The 14,665-nt window shown below is 50.1% G+C and overlaps 1 protein-coding gene across 2 annotated transcripts in view; it reads left to right on the forward strand.

Moving 5' to 3' along the window:
- The window catches only part of FAM166C (family with sequence similarity 166 member C), a 47,183-nt gene extending 32,860 nt beyond the window's left edge, over positions 1 to 14,323 (forward strand). Inside the window, exon 4 of one of the 2 annotated variants that reach the window (XM_054023445.1) lies at positions 14,179 to 14,323. In XM_054023445.1, coding sequence (XP_053879420.1) covers positions 14,179 to 14,323 — 145 coding nt within the window. Of the gene's footprint in view, positions 1 to 1,401; positions 2,340 to 14,178 lie in introns of those variants that run through there. The other variant, XM_054023444.1, reaches the window with a different exon arrangement.
- The last annotated feature ends 342 nt before the right edge of the window (positions 14,324 to 14,665 follow it).

Below are 14,665 nucleotides of genomic sequence, written 5' to 3' on the forward strand. Positions count from 1 at the left end.
GTGCCGCTCGAGGTAAGCGGCGCCAGGCAGGAGCCCGAACCCCTCCTGATGATCACCCCTGGCCTGAGCATCACTGAATGGCAGCAAAGCAGGGTTCAATCTGCTGCCAATACATGCCCCTAATGCACCTGCCATAGGGCGAGCGCTGTCTGTGTCCCTCAAGACATCCTGATTGGCATCCCCTAGCTCAGAGAGACAGCTCTGGGCAAGACTGTGCTCCTCCAGGGAATGGCTGAAAGCAGGAGGCACCAAACACAGGCAACTTTTAGTTTTGCAATGACTCATTTGCGTTTGCTTTTCTACCCTCGACTCCATAATAACCACCCCCTGGACCGCCTCACCTCTGTAATAACCACGCCCTGGACCACCTCGACTCTGCGCTGGTTGCACAAAGCCTGGGCAAGCCGGTCCTTTCCAAATGTCTGTTGTCGTTCATTTTGTTGCTAGTGTTTTGGTTTTGTTCTTTTCAGCAGCGTTTTCCTCCCCCGCCCCACCAGGGACCCTGGCACAACCCTCTACACGTTTCCATTGCTCCTGTAGGATAAAACCCACAGGGCTTATTTCTATGCACTGATTTTGTCTGGGGGGATTGAGGCGGGCTCTCTGCAAACATGAGCCCTTTGAATTACCTGACATGCTGCAAAGAAGGAAGGGGCTTCTGTTCCCACTTTCCTAGGCTCCACTGAGTCTGTTTTAATTAACCCTTTGGGTGCTGGTTCCCCCACTGCACCTGCTGTGCAGCCTCTGGCCCTCTGGGATCCTTTAGGAGAAATGGAATGTTAAGACATTTTTGGACTGTTCAGACACAGGGAAGGCACCAATCCCTGGTACGCTCAGACCCTTGCTCCATGGGCATCTCCGTGGGCTGCAGCGCAGCTCAGCGGCTTTGGCTGTCCTGTTTTGTTTAGCTGTGAAGCAGGCGAGCTCTGCATGGACAGACCTGGCGCATGCTGCCACTTTCTGTCTGCACACGCTTGAGAGAGCCAGCCGCCTGGCAGCTGCAGTCTAGCTGGGCATTGGGAGGGAAGAGGGAGAGCGCCTGGCACGTATGTACTGGGATGGAGGGAAGGGGATGCATTGAAGAGTGCCTGCTTAAAACCCTGCCTAGCCAATCTCATTCTTTCTTGTACAGTTTGCAATAGGGGGCGCAGACTCCGCCTCTGAGGAAGAGGTGTGAACTGTAACCCATTGGCTTTGCTGACAGAGTCCTCGCTCACCTGGAGAGCTCTTCGTTAGGACTCTCAGCAGTGGAAGGACATAGGCACTTGTAACAGTGGAAATAGATTGCTGGTTTCAGAATAAAACCTACCCCATGATTTCAGCTGCCCAGCTTAATATTCCAACAAACTATTTCTTCTGTTTCCAGCTGTGTAATATTTCTTTCCATTAAACCCTTTTTAGCCCTATTCATGGCATGTCTGCCCTGGAAGGGTCTTTGGAGAACTAATGAAACGAGGACATCACATGACACCAGAGCCTGGAAAGTGAGCACCAGAGACGGGACAGGATTTTAGTCAGACTCTGCTACCTAAAGAACACTTGGGACAAAGGACTTCTTTCTTGAAATTAGCTCTCTCAATGCACCGTTCCTCCGAGCCCCCAAGAGTCCCCTAGCAAAACCGGGGAAGATCAGACTTGACATTCCCGGTATTTCTAAGGCAAAACACAAGCAGGCACAAAATGCCAAACCTCTTGGGCTTTGTGCATTCATGCCCAAGGAGTACAGACAGCTGGTGGCGCTCCTTGGCTGGTTACCTCTGGAGCTACCGAGCATGTGATGCAGGGATAGCCACCTTTGCACTCCCCCATCTCATTCTGGGCCGACTCTGTGCTGGATTGGTCCGCAGACTGAGTTAGAGTAGCAAGAAGGCTGCTTTAATTTATGCTGGGTGCCTACATCCCTGAGTGGTCGGTAGATTCCAAGGCCAGAAGGAACCATTGTGATCATCTAGTCTGACCTTCTGTATAACACGGGCCAGAGACCTGCCCCACAGTAACTCCTAGAGCAGAGCTTTCAGAAAAACAGCCAGTCTTGATTGAAAATTGTCAGTGATGGAGAATCCACCACAACCCTTGGTAAGTTGTTGCAGAGGTTGATTACCCTCACTGTTAAAAATGGATGCCTTATTTCCAGTCTGAATTTGTTCTGCTTCAACATTTAGCCATTGCATCGTGTTAGACCTGTCTCTGCTAGATTGAAGAGCCCATGATTAAATATTTGTTCCCCATGTAGATACTTATGGATTGTAATCAAGTCACCCTGTAACCTTCTCTTTGTTAAACTAAATCGATCAAGCTGCTTGAATGTGTCACTATAAAGCAGGTTCCTAATGCTTTAATCGGTCTTGTGTCTCTTCTCTGGCCCCTCTCCAATTTATCAACATCCTGCTTGAATTGTGGCCTCCAGCACTGGACACAGGATTCCAGCAGCGGTCGCACCAATGCCAGAGACAGAGGTCAAATAACCTCTCCCTTGTTTATGGGGAAGCCCTGGCCACACCCCCTAGCCGTTTGCCCGGCCCCTTTATATCAGCAGCCGGGTGGATGGCGTAGGAGCCATGATGCCAGCACTGCCCTGCAGGAGGGTCCATCTAGGCAGCGGTGACTGGGGCTAGTTACACTGGCTTTAGGGACCCTGTGGGCCGGCTCAGCAGTACGGAGGAGAATCTGGGCCAATAGATTAACAGTCTTATGATCCGACTGAGAGTCTTGGCTCACGCCCAGGTGCATGTCAAGCTTTGCAGAATCACCCTGGGAGGTGGAGCCGCACCTGGAGCCCATGATGTGCTCGGAACCCTGGGGACTGAGAGTTCCGGTGTTAAGGGACTAATCCGCTCTCGCTGGCGTCTTCCCCACGTCCTTCATTCACTGCCTTCCCCCAGGAGGCAGAGCGCTACCGAGACAGAGCTCAGCACGCGTTGGACAGCCTGCCCCTAGGAGCTGCGAATCGTGGACGCACCCAAAAGGGATCTCGCAATCCGAGGCAGCGTTAGTACCCTGCTGTGCTCAGCTTTCCCGATCGCACCGCCTCTGAACGTCAGCCCAAGCCTCAGGACCTTCGCTTTCCTAGCGGCCTTGGCACAGCTCCCTGCCCCTGTGGCTACGCGACCTGCCTTAAAGCCTCAAATAACCATCCACAGGAGGTGCCCTAAGCCTGCTTTAACCGTGCACTAAGAGCTGTGAGTCAAATTCATCCCTGGGGTAACTCCCCTCATGTCACTGGGGTTACACCAGGACCACAGGGACTTCAGGACACAAACCACCACCACGAGCAGCACTAATTGATCACCACGTGCTGGAAATTTCGGCAAAGGCACCAAAAACTGAACGGGCCATGGAGACTGGATCTCTTGTCTGCCCTCTAGCGGTGTCCCCTGACTGGTGGCATGTCAGAGGGGGTGGGTGCCCCTGCCATAGAGGAATTCAGCCCCTGGGTGGTCAATCCAGCATCATTCACCCTTCTTTCATACCACTGACCCACACTCCCAGTCTCGTTTTCTTTTTTTGTTGTCCCAAGTGAGCGTGTGATTTTTGGCTCCTGTGGCCCCTCCTTCCTGAGTGGGCGGGTCGTTAGTTCCTGTGGGCTCCATCCACCACCCCCAGACTTCCAATCAGCCAGCCCCATCCCTGCCCTCACACAACAGGAGAGCAAAGAAAGACGACCAAAGGGAAAAGTTGGGTTGCCATGCTGAGGTAGGATGCTGTAAAGAGGAGCATCGCCTAGCGGTTAAAGCTAGAGCTGAGGCGGATATTTTCAGCACTGGTTTTCAACCCAGATCAGGACCAGAAGTTGAAATATCAAAAGATTTAGTGGAACAGAAATTCTGACGTTTTTGATTCAGAAATGTTGAAACATTTCGACCTTCCTGAAATCCAACTGGTTCCTTTCTGGTTGTTGAAAGGACCCAACATGCTACGTTTCAAGTCAGTTCGACATTAACCTGCCTTTTGCCACAGGGACGCTTGCCTCATAGGAGCTGCTGTTCGGGCGCTTGGTGCCCCTATTCTATCCTGTGGGTCAAGGTCTGTGGGCAGACAGAAATGTTACCCTGGAACATCGTCCTGATGGAAATTTTCTGAGCAGCTGTAGTCCAAGCACATGCCTGGGCTTCAAGAGACCTTGGTTCTGTTTCCAGCACTGACTTCCTGGGTGTCCTTGGACAGGTCACTTAAAACAAACTTCGCAGAGCCTCAGTTTCCCCATCTGTAAAATGGGGGTGCATCATAGGGCCACCCCACCTGGAGTGCCCTGCGGTGGTAGGCTGCTCCACAACAGGCACGCCTGCCTCGGTTTCCCTCCTGCAGACTCCCAAGTATAAATATATTGTGGGGTTCATTTGTTACAAGAGTCCTGAGCACATAAATCGTAACAAGTCCCAGTTCAATACCGCAGAATTCCCCAACAGAGTTCTTACAGTAAATGCAGCATATGCTCCAGCGTCCCTCACCCGCCCCGAGTGTCTGGCGTAGCCCCAGCATCCCTCACCCCACTCGCTCCCTAGCCCCCCAGCATCCCCTGCCCCCAGCTATCCAGCATAGCCGTCTCCTGTCCTTGTCCCAGGATAGCCACCCCAGCATGCAACCCCGCTCTTCCCGCGGGAACCTCCGCAGACGCTCTGCTGGGAGATCATCTTTAGCAGGGAGCATCCCTCAGTCCCCGCTGGCCTTCCCTGGGTCCAGCTCTCTGGCCCTGGAGATGTCAGCAGGGAAGCTCCTCTCCAGCCCTGGCCCTCTGGCTTGGGGATGTCGCACAGAAACCCCTCCTTGCTGCTCTGCTGCCTTCAGCCTTCCCCCAGGAACCACCGTCTGGCTCTGGCAGCTCCCATCTGCCCAGCCTGACTCTCACACTCAGCGGATCTCCTGGCTCTCTCTGTCTCTCTCTGCATCTCTCTGACTGATCCAGGCGGCCCTTGACTCTCTCTCTGGTCCTTTATAGACTCCAGGCGTTGCCCTGCCTTCTTAATTTGTCAAATGGGAGCACCTGCTCTGGCACGGGGGCCCTAGACCTACTTGATTTACTGGGCCCAGCAAGCATGTGACAGGGTTCTAATACTGTCTAGCTCCCATGGCCCTCAACCCCATAAAAGCTGAGCCCTTCCCTGCCTTTCATGCACTGATCCTCTCCACACCCCCGTGAGGTGGGGGCAGTTGCTATGAGCCCCATTGCACAGATGCGAAACCGAGGCACAGGGAGGCTAAGTGACTTGACAATGCGGATGTACCTACCTACCTGGGCCGTTCTGAGACTCGGTTCAGTTTTGTACACAGCTCTGACATTGGGAAGCACTCTGAAGAGAAGAGAGAGGTTTTATTTGTTTCACGGCCAGAGGGACGTGCTTGGGAAATAAGAATTATTCCCTCCCGCGAAAACGGTGTTCTGTCTGTCGAACGCTGTTCAATAACATATGAAGTGCTTATGCTTGTCCTGCAGTGCAGAAACGTGACTCTGCAAGAACTGCAGAACTGGTCATGTGTAATCTCCGGGGGCCCTGGGCATTAATAAAGAACCAGTCGCTTTGGGACTATCTCATATGGCAATTTCTTCTCTCCCATTCTATTTACAAATGACCTTTACGGATTCATTGAGGCAGCCCTTTGGCTAATGAGCGGTATCTGCCTAGCCCACCGAGGCGCTTGGCCTGCAGCCGTGATGCCAGCACCAGAGCGGGTGACACCTACCCTCATTATGTGATATGCCTTCACTTTGATAGTCATCGGTGCATTCATCCAGGGATCTCAAAGCACTTCACAAGCTTCACCTGACTCATCGGCACATTTCTCTGGTGGGATCGACATTATTATTGTTGTTATTCATTGTAGCGCCCAGGAACCCTAATCAATACGCTTTGAGGGCGATTTCATACTGCACCCTGATATGGAGAGAGCAACCTCTGATCCTTCTTTCTCCTACTCTTCATGGCTAGGGGTCACGGTCAGTCCTTGGGTGGTCAGAAGGGCAGAAGACCATTTCCCATAGATGGCCTGAAAGTGCTATGCAAACCTTCCTGCTAGCACCTTGGAAATGTGTGGGATCCCATCAGGAGCTCTGTAGGGAGACAGCTCCCCAACTCCATGTTCCAGCCCTGTCCATATCACGGGAGACCAAGTCATCACAAGAAAGCTCCTCTGCTTGGAGACAACCCTTTAGTTCCTTGATCTCCTGATTGTCCCACACCTGCAGTGAAGACACGCTAGGTTTCCAAACGGTTTGTTTAAACTATGGAATAAATTAGTGGATCTGACTGTCCAGTTCTTACCCACAAACCAAATCATTAGCATGATGCCACCACATTCTGCGAGCTCATTGTTCCGGTGTGTGTCAAAACTCCTCTTGTTTCACATAATGGCACTGGGAGGCTTCTTCTCCTGAGGGAAATATTGGACCAGGTGTTTCAGTAACAGATGGCAGATTTGAATTGTCACATTGTGTCTAGCCATCTGCTCATGAGTATAAAAAGTAAAAATCCCAGGAACATTGACACAGTGATTAGATTATTTCTACAAGGAAAAGCAACTATACATAATTTTAGGGTTACCATATCTATTAAATAAAAAAAGAGGACCCTCCACGGGCCCTGGCCCCTCCCATTTCCCCACCCCTAGCCCCGCCCCAACTCCGCCCCTTCCCCGCCCTAACTCCGCCCCCTCCTCCCTCCCACTCCTAGCCACGGGGAAAGGGCTGCCCGAGCGCTACCAGCTTCACGGTTTGCCGGGCAGCCCCCAGACCCTGCGCCCCCGGCCGGCGCTTCACCAGCGCAGCTGGAGCCTGGGAGGGGAAGCGCCCAGCCGGGGGCGCAGGGTCTGGAGGCTGCCCGGCAAACCGTGAAGCTGGTAGCGCTTAGGCTTCGGGCAGCCCCCTTGCCTCCGGACCCTGTGCCCCCAGCCGGGCACTTCCCCTCCCGGGCTCCAGTGGCGCAGGGTCTGGAGGCATGGGGGCTGCCCGAAGCCGGTAGCGCTCGGGCAGCCCGGCTCTTAAACAGAGCCGAAGAGTCGGGGAGGAGCAGAGCCGCCATTTTCCTGGACATGTTCAGCTTTTTGGCAGTTCCCCCCAGACGGGGGTTTGAGTGCCGAAAAGCCGGACATGTCCGGGAAAAAGAGGACGTATGGTAACCCTACATAATTTCATTTTTTTTAAAAGTAAAAACCTACTTTAAAAGGACAGTCGGGTTGCAAAGTCAAGCACTCAGTAGTCAGGACATGACAGAGCAAGGCTGCCTGGGCAACCTTAACTTTGCCCCTTTGTGCATATGCATTATGAGATAGTGATAATGTAATTAAAGACTGTCATGACATATAGAAGCACAGTCCATGTGAAAGCAGAGGCATGTAGTGCAGACTATAGGCACAAACAAACAGACTTCCACATAGCTTGAGTTCCAGCTTTGTCCTCTGTTTACCAGGAAATATAACATGTCTGCAGTTCTACATAGCACGCAGACATCTAGTGGCTGCATCACATACTGCAAGGTAACATATTACAGTCAGATGCTACGTTTTCCTCAGAACCTCTCATTCAAAACCCTCTGCAACTTCATCAGTGAATCAAGCTTTTGTTCCTTTCTGTGTCCCAGTTGTACTCCCTACACCACCCGGCCTCATTCACTGTCCAACCTGTGCACAGAATGTGACAGGGCTCCTGCGGAAAAAGTATCTGAGCAGGTAGTTAAAGAATGTATTGTAATATGTACGCACAAGAGGGTGAAATTACAGATGCGCATCGCCAGTGAACATGATCGCTGTACATGTGAAGCCACAACATTATTACAGATGCATCCCTTCCTCCTTATATACATGCTTGAGCATTCAAAATTTGCCAATGATTTCTGCGGTGATGCCGTATAGAAAAAAATATAGTGATCTCAGTCTGTTCTTCATAGACTGTATGATGCTCAGCATCCCCAACTCCCAGACTTGGCTCTCCAAAGTTTCCTGAGCAAAAGACTAACTGCATTTGGCAATCAGTTTCTGCCAGTCTCTGGGGGGGGTTGAAATAGACAGAAAGTGCCTGTACATTGTTGTCTGAGTGGAAGTGTGGGAATTCAACCGTGGCCTCTTGTGGGCTGCAAAATGCTAAGAAGTTCAAACCCAGATGCACAGATGCCATCTAGTGCTGGGACGCAGGTTCATTTTCACATTGCCCAGCAGAGAAAAAGTAGTCAGAGTTTCAGGCCAGAAGATTGGATGATCTAGGCCAGGGGTAGGCAACCTATGGCACTCGTGCCGAAGGCGGCACACGAGCTGATTTTCAGTGGCACTCACACTGCCCGGGTCCTGGCCACCGGTCCGGGGGGGTCTGCATTTGAATTTAATTTTAAATGAAGCTTCTTAAACATTTTAAAAACCTTATTTACTTTACATACAACAGTAGTTTAGTTATATATTATAGACTTCTAGAAAGAAACGTTCTAAAAACATTAAAATGTATTACTGGCACGCAAAACCTTAAATGAGAGTGAATAAATGGAGACTCGGCACACCACTTCTGAAAGGTTGCCGACCCCTGATCTAGTCTGACCTTCTGTGGAGCACAGACCAGAGAATTTTACCCAGTTACCCCCTTACTGAGCCCAATAACTTGTGTTTGGCTAACACAACTTCCAGAAAGGCAGCCAGTCTTGATATGAAGGCATCAAGAGATGGAAAATCCACCACGTCCCTTGGTAGTTTGTTCCGGGGCGTAATCCCCCTCACTGGCAGAAATGTGCGTCCAGGTCCTAACTGGAATTTGTCTGGCTTCAGCTTCCAGCCACTGGTTCTTGTTCTGCCTTTCTTTGCCAGAATAAAGAGCCCATTAGACCGGTATAGTCTCCCCGGGAAGGTCCTTACACATTGTAATCATGTCACCGTTTAATCTTTGTAATAAGCTAAACAGCTGGAGCTCTGGAAGTCTTCCACAGTACGGCATTTTCTGCAGCCCTGGAGCCTTTTGTGCCCAGGGCCACCAGAAGTGGAGGCAGGTTTCCAATATTGGTCTCACCGATGCCCAGGGCCGGCTCCAGGGTTTTGGCCGCCCCAAGCAGCCAAAAAAAAAAAAAGCCGCGATCGCGATCTGCGGCGGCAATTCGGCAGAAGGTCCTTCGCTCCGAGCGAGAGTGAGGGACTGTCCGCCGAATTGCCGTCGAATAGCTGGACCTGCCGCCCCTCTCCGGCGTGGCCGCCCCAAGCACCTGCTTGCCAAGCTGGTGCCTGGAGCCGGCCCTGCCAATGTCGCATTCAGAGGTAAAATCACCCCCCGACTCCTGCTCCCTACCGCAAGGCTGGCGTACGTTCTTGTGGCCACAGCAGCGGGCGGGAGGCTCACCCACTCTGACCCATAAACACCTTTCAGCGGAGGAGAAAGGCATTGTAGATTTTTCTCCTATGCACATTGATGTGTAATGCTGGGGTCTCATTAGACTGATGATAAAAGGAGCACACGTTAAAATTAACACACATGCTTGTCACTAATGGTATTAGCAATTTAGGCCTTTGATAACGATTTTGCTCCTTGAATACCCTATGACCCCCCCCCCCCACTCCCCAGGGATGGATTCCTACAGTGTTTGTGGGGTTTGGTGTAGTGGCCCCTTATGTCAGTGCCTGGAAAGCAAGGAATAAGACTGAAAGACTCATAGACTTTAAGGTCAGAAGGGACCATTATGATCATCTAGTCTGACCTCCTGCATGATGCAGGCCACAAAAGCTGACCCACCCACACTGTTGTGTCAAAGGGCAAATATATTAGTACAGGGCAGACTCAGGGATCTAAATACATGGTTAGGCTCTGAAGGAAGAGGGGCTGAGCTCTGCATGTCCCGTACCAAGCCCATTCTCAGTGGTTATCAAACCATGTCCCTTCCTGAGTCCAGTTGAAAGGAACAAGGTCAGGCTATGAGCTAATGGTTCCTTTTGGCCTTAACCTGGATGGAAGCAAACGTCTGCTGGAACCAGGATGTTTTTGAGACAAGGTACAGTCACTTGATAATAGAGTCACGGGGCCGTAACAGTCGTGCTTTGTATTAAGGCTGCCTTCATAAATAGTTTACGAAGGGTTGATAAATGATTAATAGATGTTTTAATACACGGGGCATAGATTATAAAGCCAAAAGAGTTCACTGTGATTATCTGGTCCGACCTCCTGAATAACACAGACCCCAGGACTTCCCAGTATTAATTCTTGCTTGAACCAGGGCAGATCTTTCAGGAAAACATCCAGTTTTGATTTAATTATTGCCAGTGATGGAGAATCCACCACGACCCTTAGAAATTTATTCCAATCGTTAATCACCCTCACTGTTAAAAAATGCCCCTTATTTCCAGTCTGAATCTGTCTAGCTTCAGCTTCCAGTCATTGGAGCTTGATGGACATTTGTCTGTTAGATTCCAGAGCCCTCGACTGTCAAATTTCTGTTCCCAGTGTAGGTACTTATAGACTGTGATCAAGCGCGTCCATCGGCCTGTCTTTGTTCATCTAATTTGTCCAATTAATTGTTATGGAGCCTGGCAGGTCATAAGAACGGCCATCCTGGGTCAGACCAAAGGTGCATCTAGCCCAGTATCCTGTCTGCTGACAGTGGCCAATGCCAGGTGCCCCAGAGGGAATGAATAGAACCGGTAATCATCAAGTGATCCATCCCCTGTCACCCATTCCCAGCTTCTGGCAAACAGAGGCTAGGGACACCATCCCTGCCCATCTTGGCTAATAGCCATTGATGGACCTATCCTCCATGAACTTATCTAGTTCTTTTTTGAACCCTGTTATAGTCTTGGCCTTCACGACATCATCCAGCAAGGAGTTCCACAGGTTGACTGTGCGTTGTGTGAAGAAATACTTCCTTTTGTTTGTTTTAAATCTGCTGCCTATTAATGGCATTGGGTGACCCCTAGTTCTTGTGTTATGAGAAGGAGTAAATAACACTTCCCTATTCACTTTCTCCACACCAGTCATGAGTTTATAGACCTCTGTCAGGTCATCTACAGATTGCTTAGCACCATTTATAACATACACTGCTCGTGTCTACAATGTCTGTTGATCCTTTATTAACCCTTTAGTAGCCATTTAGAAACAGATTGTTACTATGACATACTCTGCCTTGAATGGTCCCTTACAGCACCTGCTTATTACTCAAGCAAAACCATCCATTCTGCCTTGTATTTAGCTGACACGCGCAGTACCCGAGGCAGAGCTCTGCGTGGCTCAAAAGCTTGTCTCTCTCACCCTCCAAATTGGTCCAATAAAAGATATTCCCTCCCCCACCTTGTCGCTACGAAGCAAGACCATTACTACCATGCTGGTTCCTAACATGTTCAATGTGAAAGCTAGTTCATCGTGAGTCAGTCTCTGCTCCGGAGAGGCCAAGGAATGGAACAGCAGGGGGAGCAGGGTTCAAATCAGGATTCGAGGGGCACCGTCAGGGCTGTGTGTGGGGAGCCCAGGGCTGGGCTAGCCCAGGACAGAATAGGGGGACCTAGGGCCGGACAGCAGGGGGAAGGGCTGCAGGTCTGGCCTGAGAGGCATTGGCAGAGCTGTCTGCAGCCCAGGAGGTTAAAACTGAGGTGTAGTCACAGCAGTGTATGAGGAAAGCGTGTCCGGTCTCTCCCATGACTGAAAACCATTTTGTTTGGTCATTTTTTGTTCTGAGTTTGAGAAAAGGAAGGAACGAGAAGGTGTCAGATGAGTATCAGATGTGATCATACATCAAATTCGTAGGGTGTCAGCTGTATTCAGACCAATTCCGGAACAAAGAACAGAAACTGCATCCACAGAGTCCATAAAGTCGACCATTATTGTCATGACTTTCATTATTCACTGGGCACCATCTGTGTGCTCAGCACTGTTCAGAATAGGCCAGAAAATCCAGTCCCTGAGCCAAGGCATGTAAGCTGTGTAACTCTGGGTAAGACGGCTCAGATATTTAAGTATGAAGTGTATAGTTATTGATCCCACATGTTATCACATGGTCACTGTGAGGTTTATATCTGTGAGTGGAGGCGCTGATGGCAATAGAAGTTTTACTTGATTAAGGGCTAGAAGATTTGACCCTCCAACTTTCTTTCAAGAGGAATAGCTGCCCAGAGCACCTGTGACTGTTTATTTTCCTTTCCTGCCTGCCGTGGCCCTGAGATACCTCAGAAGTCTCCGTTTTTTCCCCAACTTTAAAATGTGGAAGTTTCTTGGTGTTTGACTTAAAATATTCTCCTGTGAAAACTGCACCTCAATCACTGTAGTGTTGTGTTTAAGAGCCTTCTGGAAAGTAGTTAGCCTTTAAACAGAAGTGAAAGCAGTGTTGCCAACTCTCATGAATGTGTCATGAGTCTCATGATAATTATTGTTTTCCTTAAAGCCCCAGCTCCTGGAATCAAGTGATATGCGATGATTTCAGCCTTCATTCTTAAAGAAAAATGAAGTTTCTAGCCATTGCGGCTGTGGGAACAGCTTCAAAATGTGACTCCAGGGCACCTTAAAGGCTCAAAAAGCAGAATGTAAATAAAAAGGCCAATAAATCCATTATTTTTACATAATCTCAATATTTTAAAGCCAATCTCATGATTTTTGGTGAGCCTGATTTTTGAACATTTGGGGTCGGCAATACTATGAAAGTGACTTGAAAGTGTCAGTTTCACTCCTGTTTAAAGTCAGTTTCTAGTCTGTTATTTGTAGTGGGGTAACACCCCTAGAGCCCCAGGCAGGTGCAGTATAAACTCCCGGGGCCTGGCCCTAATAGGATGTTTCCAAAAGTTAAATGCTCTATTCCAAGCTTGATGAACTGCAAAAAAGTGATAGAAAGTAATCTAGGTTTTTCTACAATTGTTATATTCAAGAGTTAGTAACAAAGTAAGAATATATATTAATTTTTTAAACCTAACCAGTGTCCCTTAAGTGAATTGGCGCAACAAGTATTAGAGCTGGGTGGGTCTAATACACCTCTACCCCAATATAACGCGAATTCGGATCTAACGCAGTAAAGCAGCGCTCCGGGGGGCGGGGCTGCGCGCTCCGGCGGATCAAAGCAAGTTCGATATAACGCGGTTTCACCTATAACGCGGTAAGTTTTTTTGGCTCCCGAGGACAGCGTTATATCGGGGTAGAGGTGTATTTATTTAATTTTCTTTCTTTACATAGGAATTAGAAATTATTATCCAACAGGAGCACTGTATCTAAGTTATTATCTGCAAAAAAACAAGAGTTTTCAGGTGCCCAAGTAGCCTTTGGAATCATGGTTAAAGTTGCCCCCCAAAATCTGAAATGGCACCCTGGGTTAGAGCTGAGCAGAGGATAAATTGATGGTCAGGTGCACTGCAGATTCACATCCTGTCTGGCAGCACCGTAACTTGCCATGTAGACAAGCCTAAAGGAATCAAGATGAAAACTAAGCTGGGCTGATTTTCAGCCCCTTGAACATGGATGTGACCCTTGGAGAGTGTGAACTGGCCCATGTCTTCACACCAGCCGCACTGCAAAGCCAGACCCGCATTAGTGTGTCCTCACTGGTGTTACGTCCGGCCCCCCCATCCCATGAGCATTGCAGGCTCTCCTGCGGGGCTCTGTGATTCTTTCCTAGGGAATTGTGGGAGAGCTTGTCTGTCCCTCTGGGCACCCAGGCTGCCTGGGGGAAGGCACTGGAGGACTGGCAGCGTTCGAGAGGGTGCGTTGCCTGCTTCAGTGAAAGCAGCCCCTGGGGCGCTAACGCACCCCCCCCAGCTAGCCCAGGTTGAAAGTACCGGATGGAGAGGGCTGTGTGTGTAGATTGAAGGGGGGCTAGGGCCAACCCCTGAGCGAGCGCTGAATGCCGTCTCTGAGTAGAATGAAATGGGAGGATACTCAGGGCTGTATGGATGTGTTTGTACAAGCAGAGCCTAAGATACACACATAATTTACCACCTGCTGTTGCAAACACACACACATCCTGGTCCTCCACCAAGTGTGATCCAAGAGTGCTTGAGAAGATCCATGGGACTCCAGCTGTGATAACCAACTGGATTTCCCTTTCCAACCCGCCTAAACATTTTTGCAGTCAGGGCCAGACTGTGCAACCTGTATTTGCACCAGTGAGCACGTACGCACCCCAGTGAACTCACTTGTGCAAGGCTCCATGTGTCCCCTGCCCACCCTTCCTCTCCCATTGGACACAGGGCTGAGCTTTCAGGGGCTGATCCCACGCCGTGTAACCCACGTTCTGCTCTTCTGTTTCTCCCCAGCCCGCCTCTGAGCGCGAAGACCCAATGGCATTTATTCCGCGTGTCTCCGGAGAATCTGCGGACGTACCAAACCTTCCCCTCAGGGAAGAGGGTGACCGCCCAGGAGAGAGAAGTCAGAGACAGCTATTTTGAGTACAGAGCGTGAGGAGAGAGGTTCCCCTTCCACCCCCGGTTCCTAGATGAGGAAGGAGCGGTGAGAAATAAAACACTGGGAGTTAGCGACCCCCTGGATTCTCTCTCCAGGCTGCGGCTGTTTCTAAACAGGACAGCTCTTCCGTTACCCACCTGCAGTGCAAGGAGCGGCTAGGCATGTGGCTGCAATAAGTCACAGACCACGTGCCTGCCACGGTAGATGTACATTTTACACAGAGATAAAGGACAGGTGGGGTGTGCACTGAACGCAACAGATTCAGCAGCTGTCGGTGAGAATGTAGAGGCTCAGCTCTGGCCGGCACAGCCTTTTATTGTCCTCCAGAGAGATCGGGGT

The sequence above is a fragment of the Malaclemys terrapin genome, chromosome 3 (genome assembly GCF_027887155.1).
Source record: "Malaclemys terrapin pileata isolate rMalTer1 chromosome 3, rMalTer1.hap1, whole genome shotgun sequence".
Lineage (NCBI taxonomy): Eukaryota > Metazoa > Chordata > Testudines > Emydidae > Malaclemys > Malaclemys terrapin.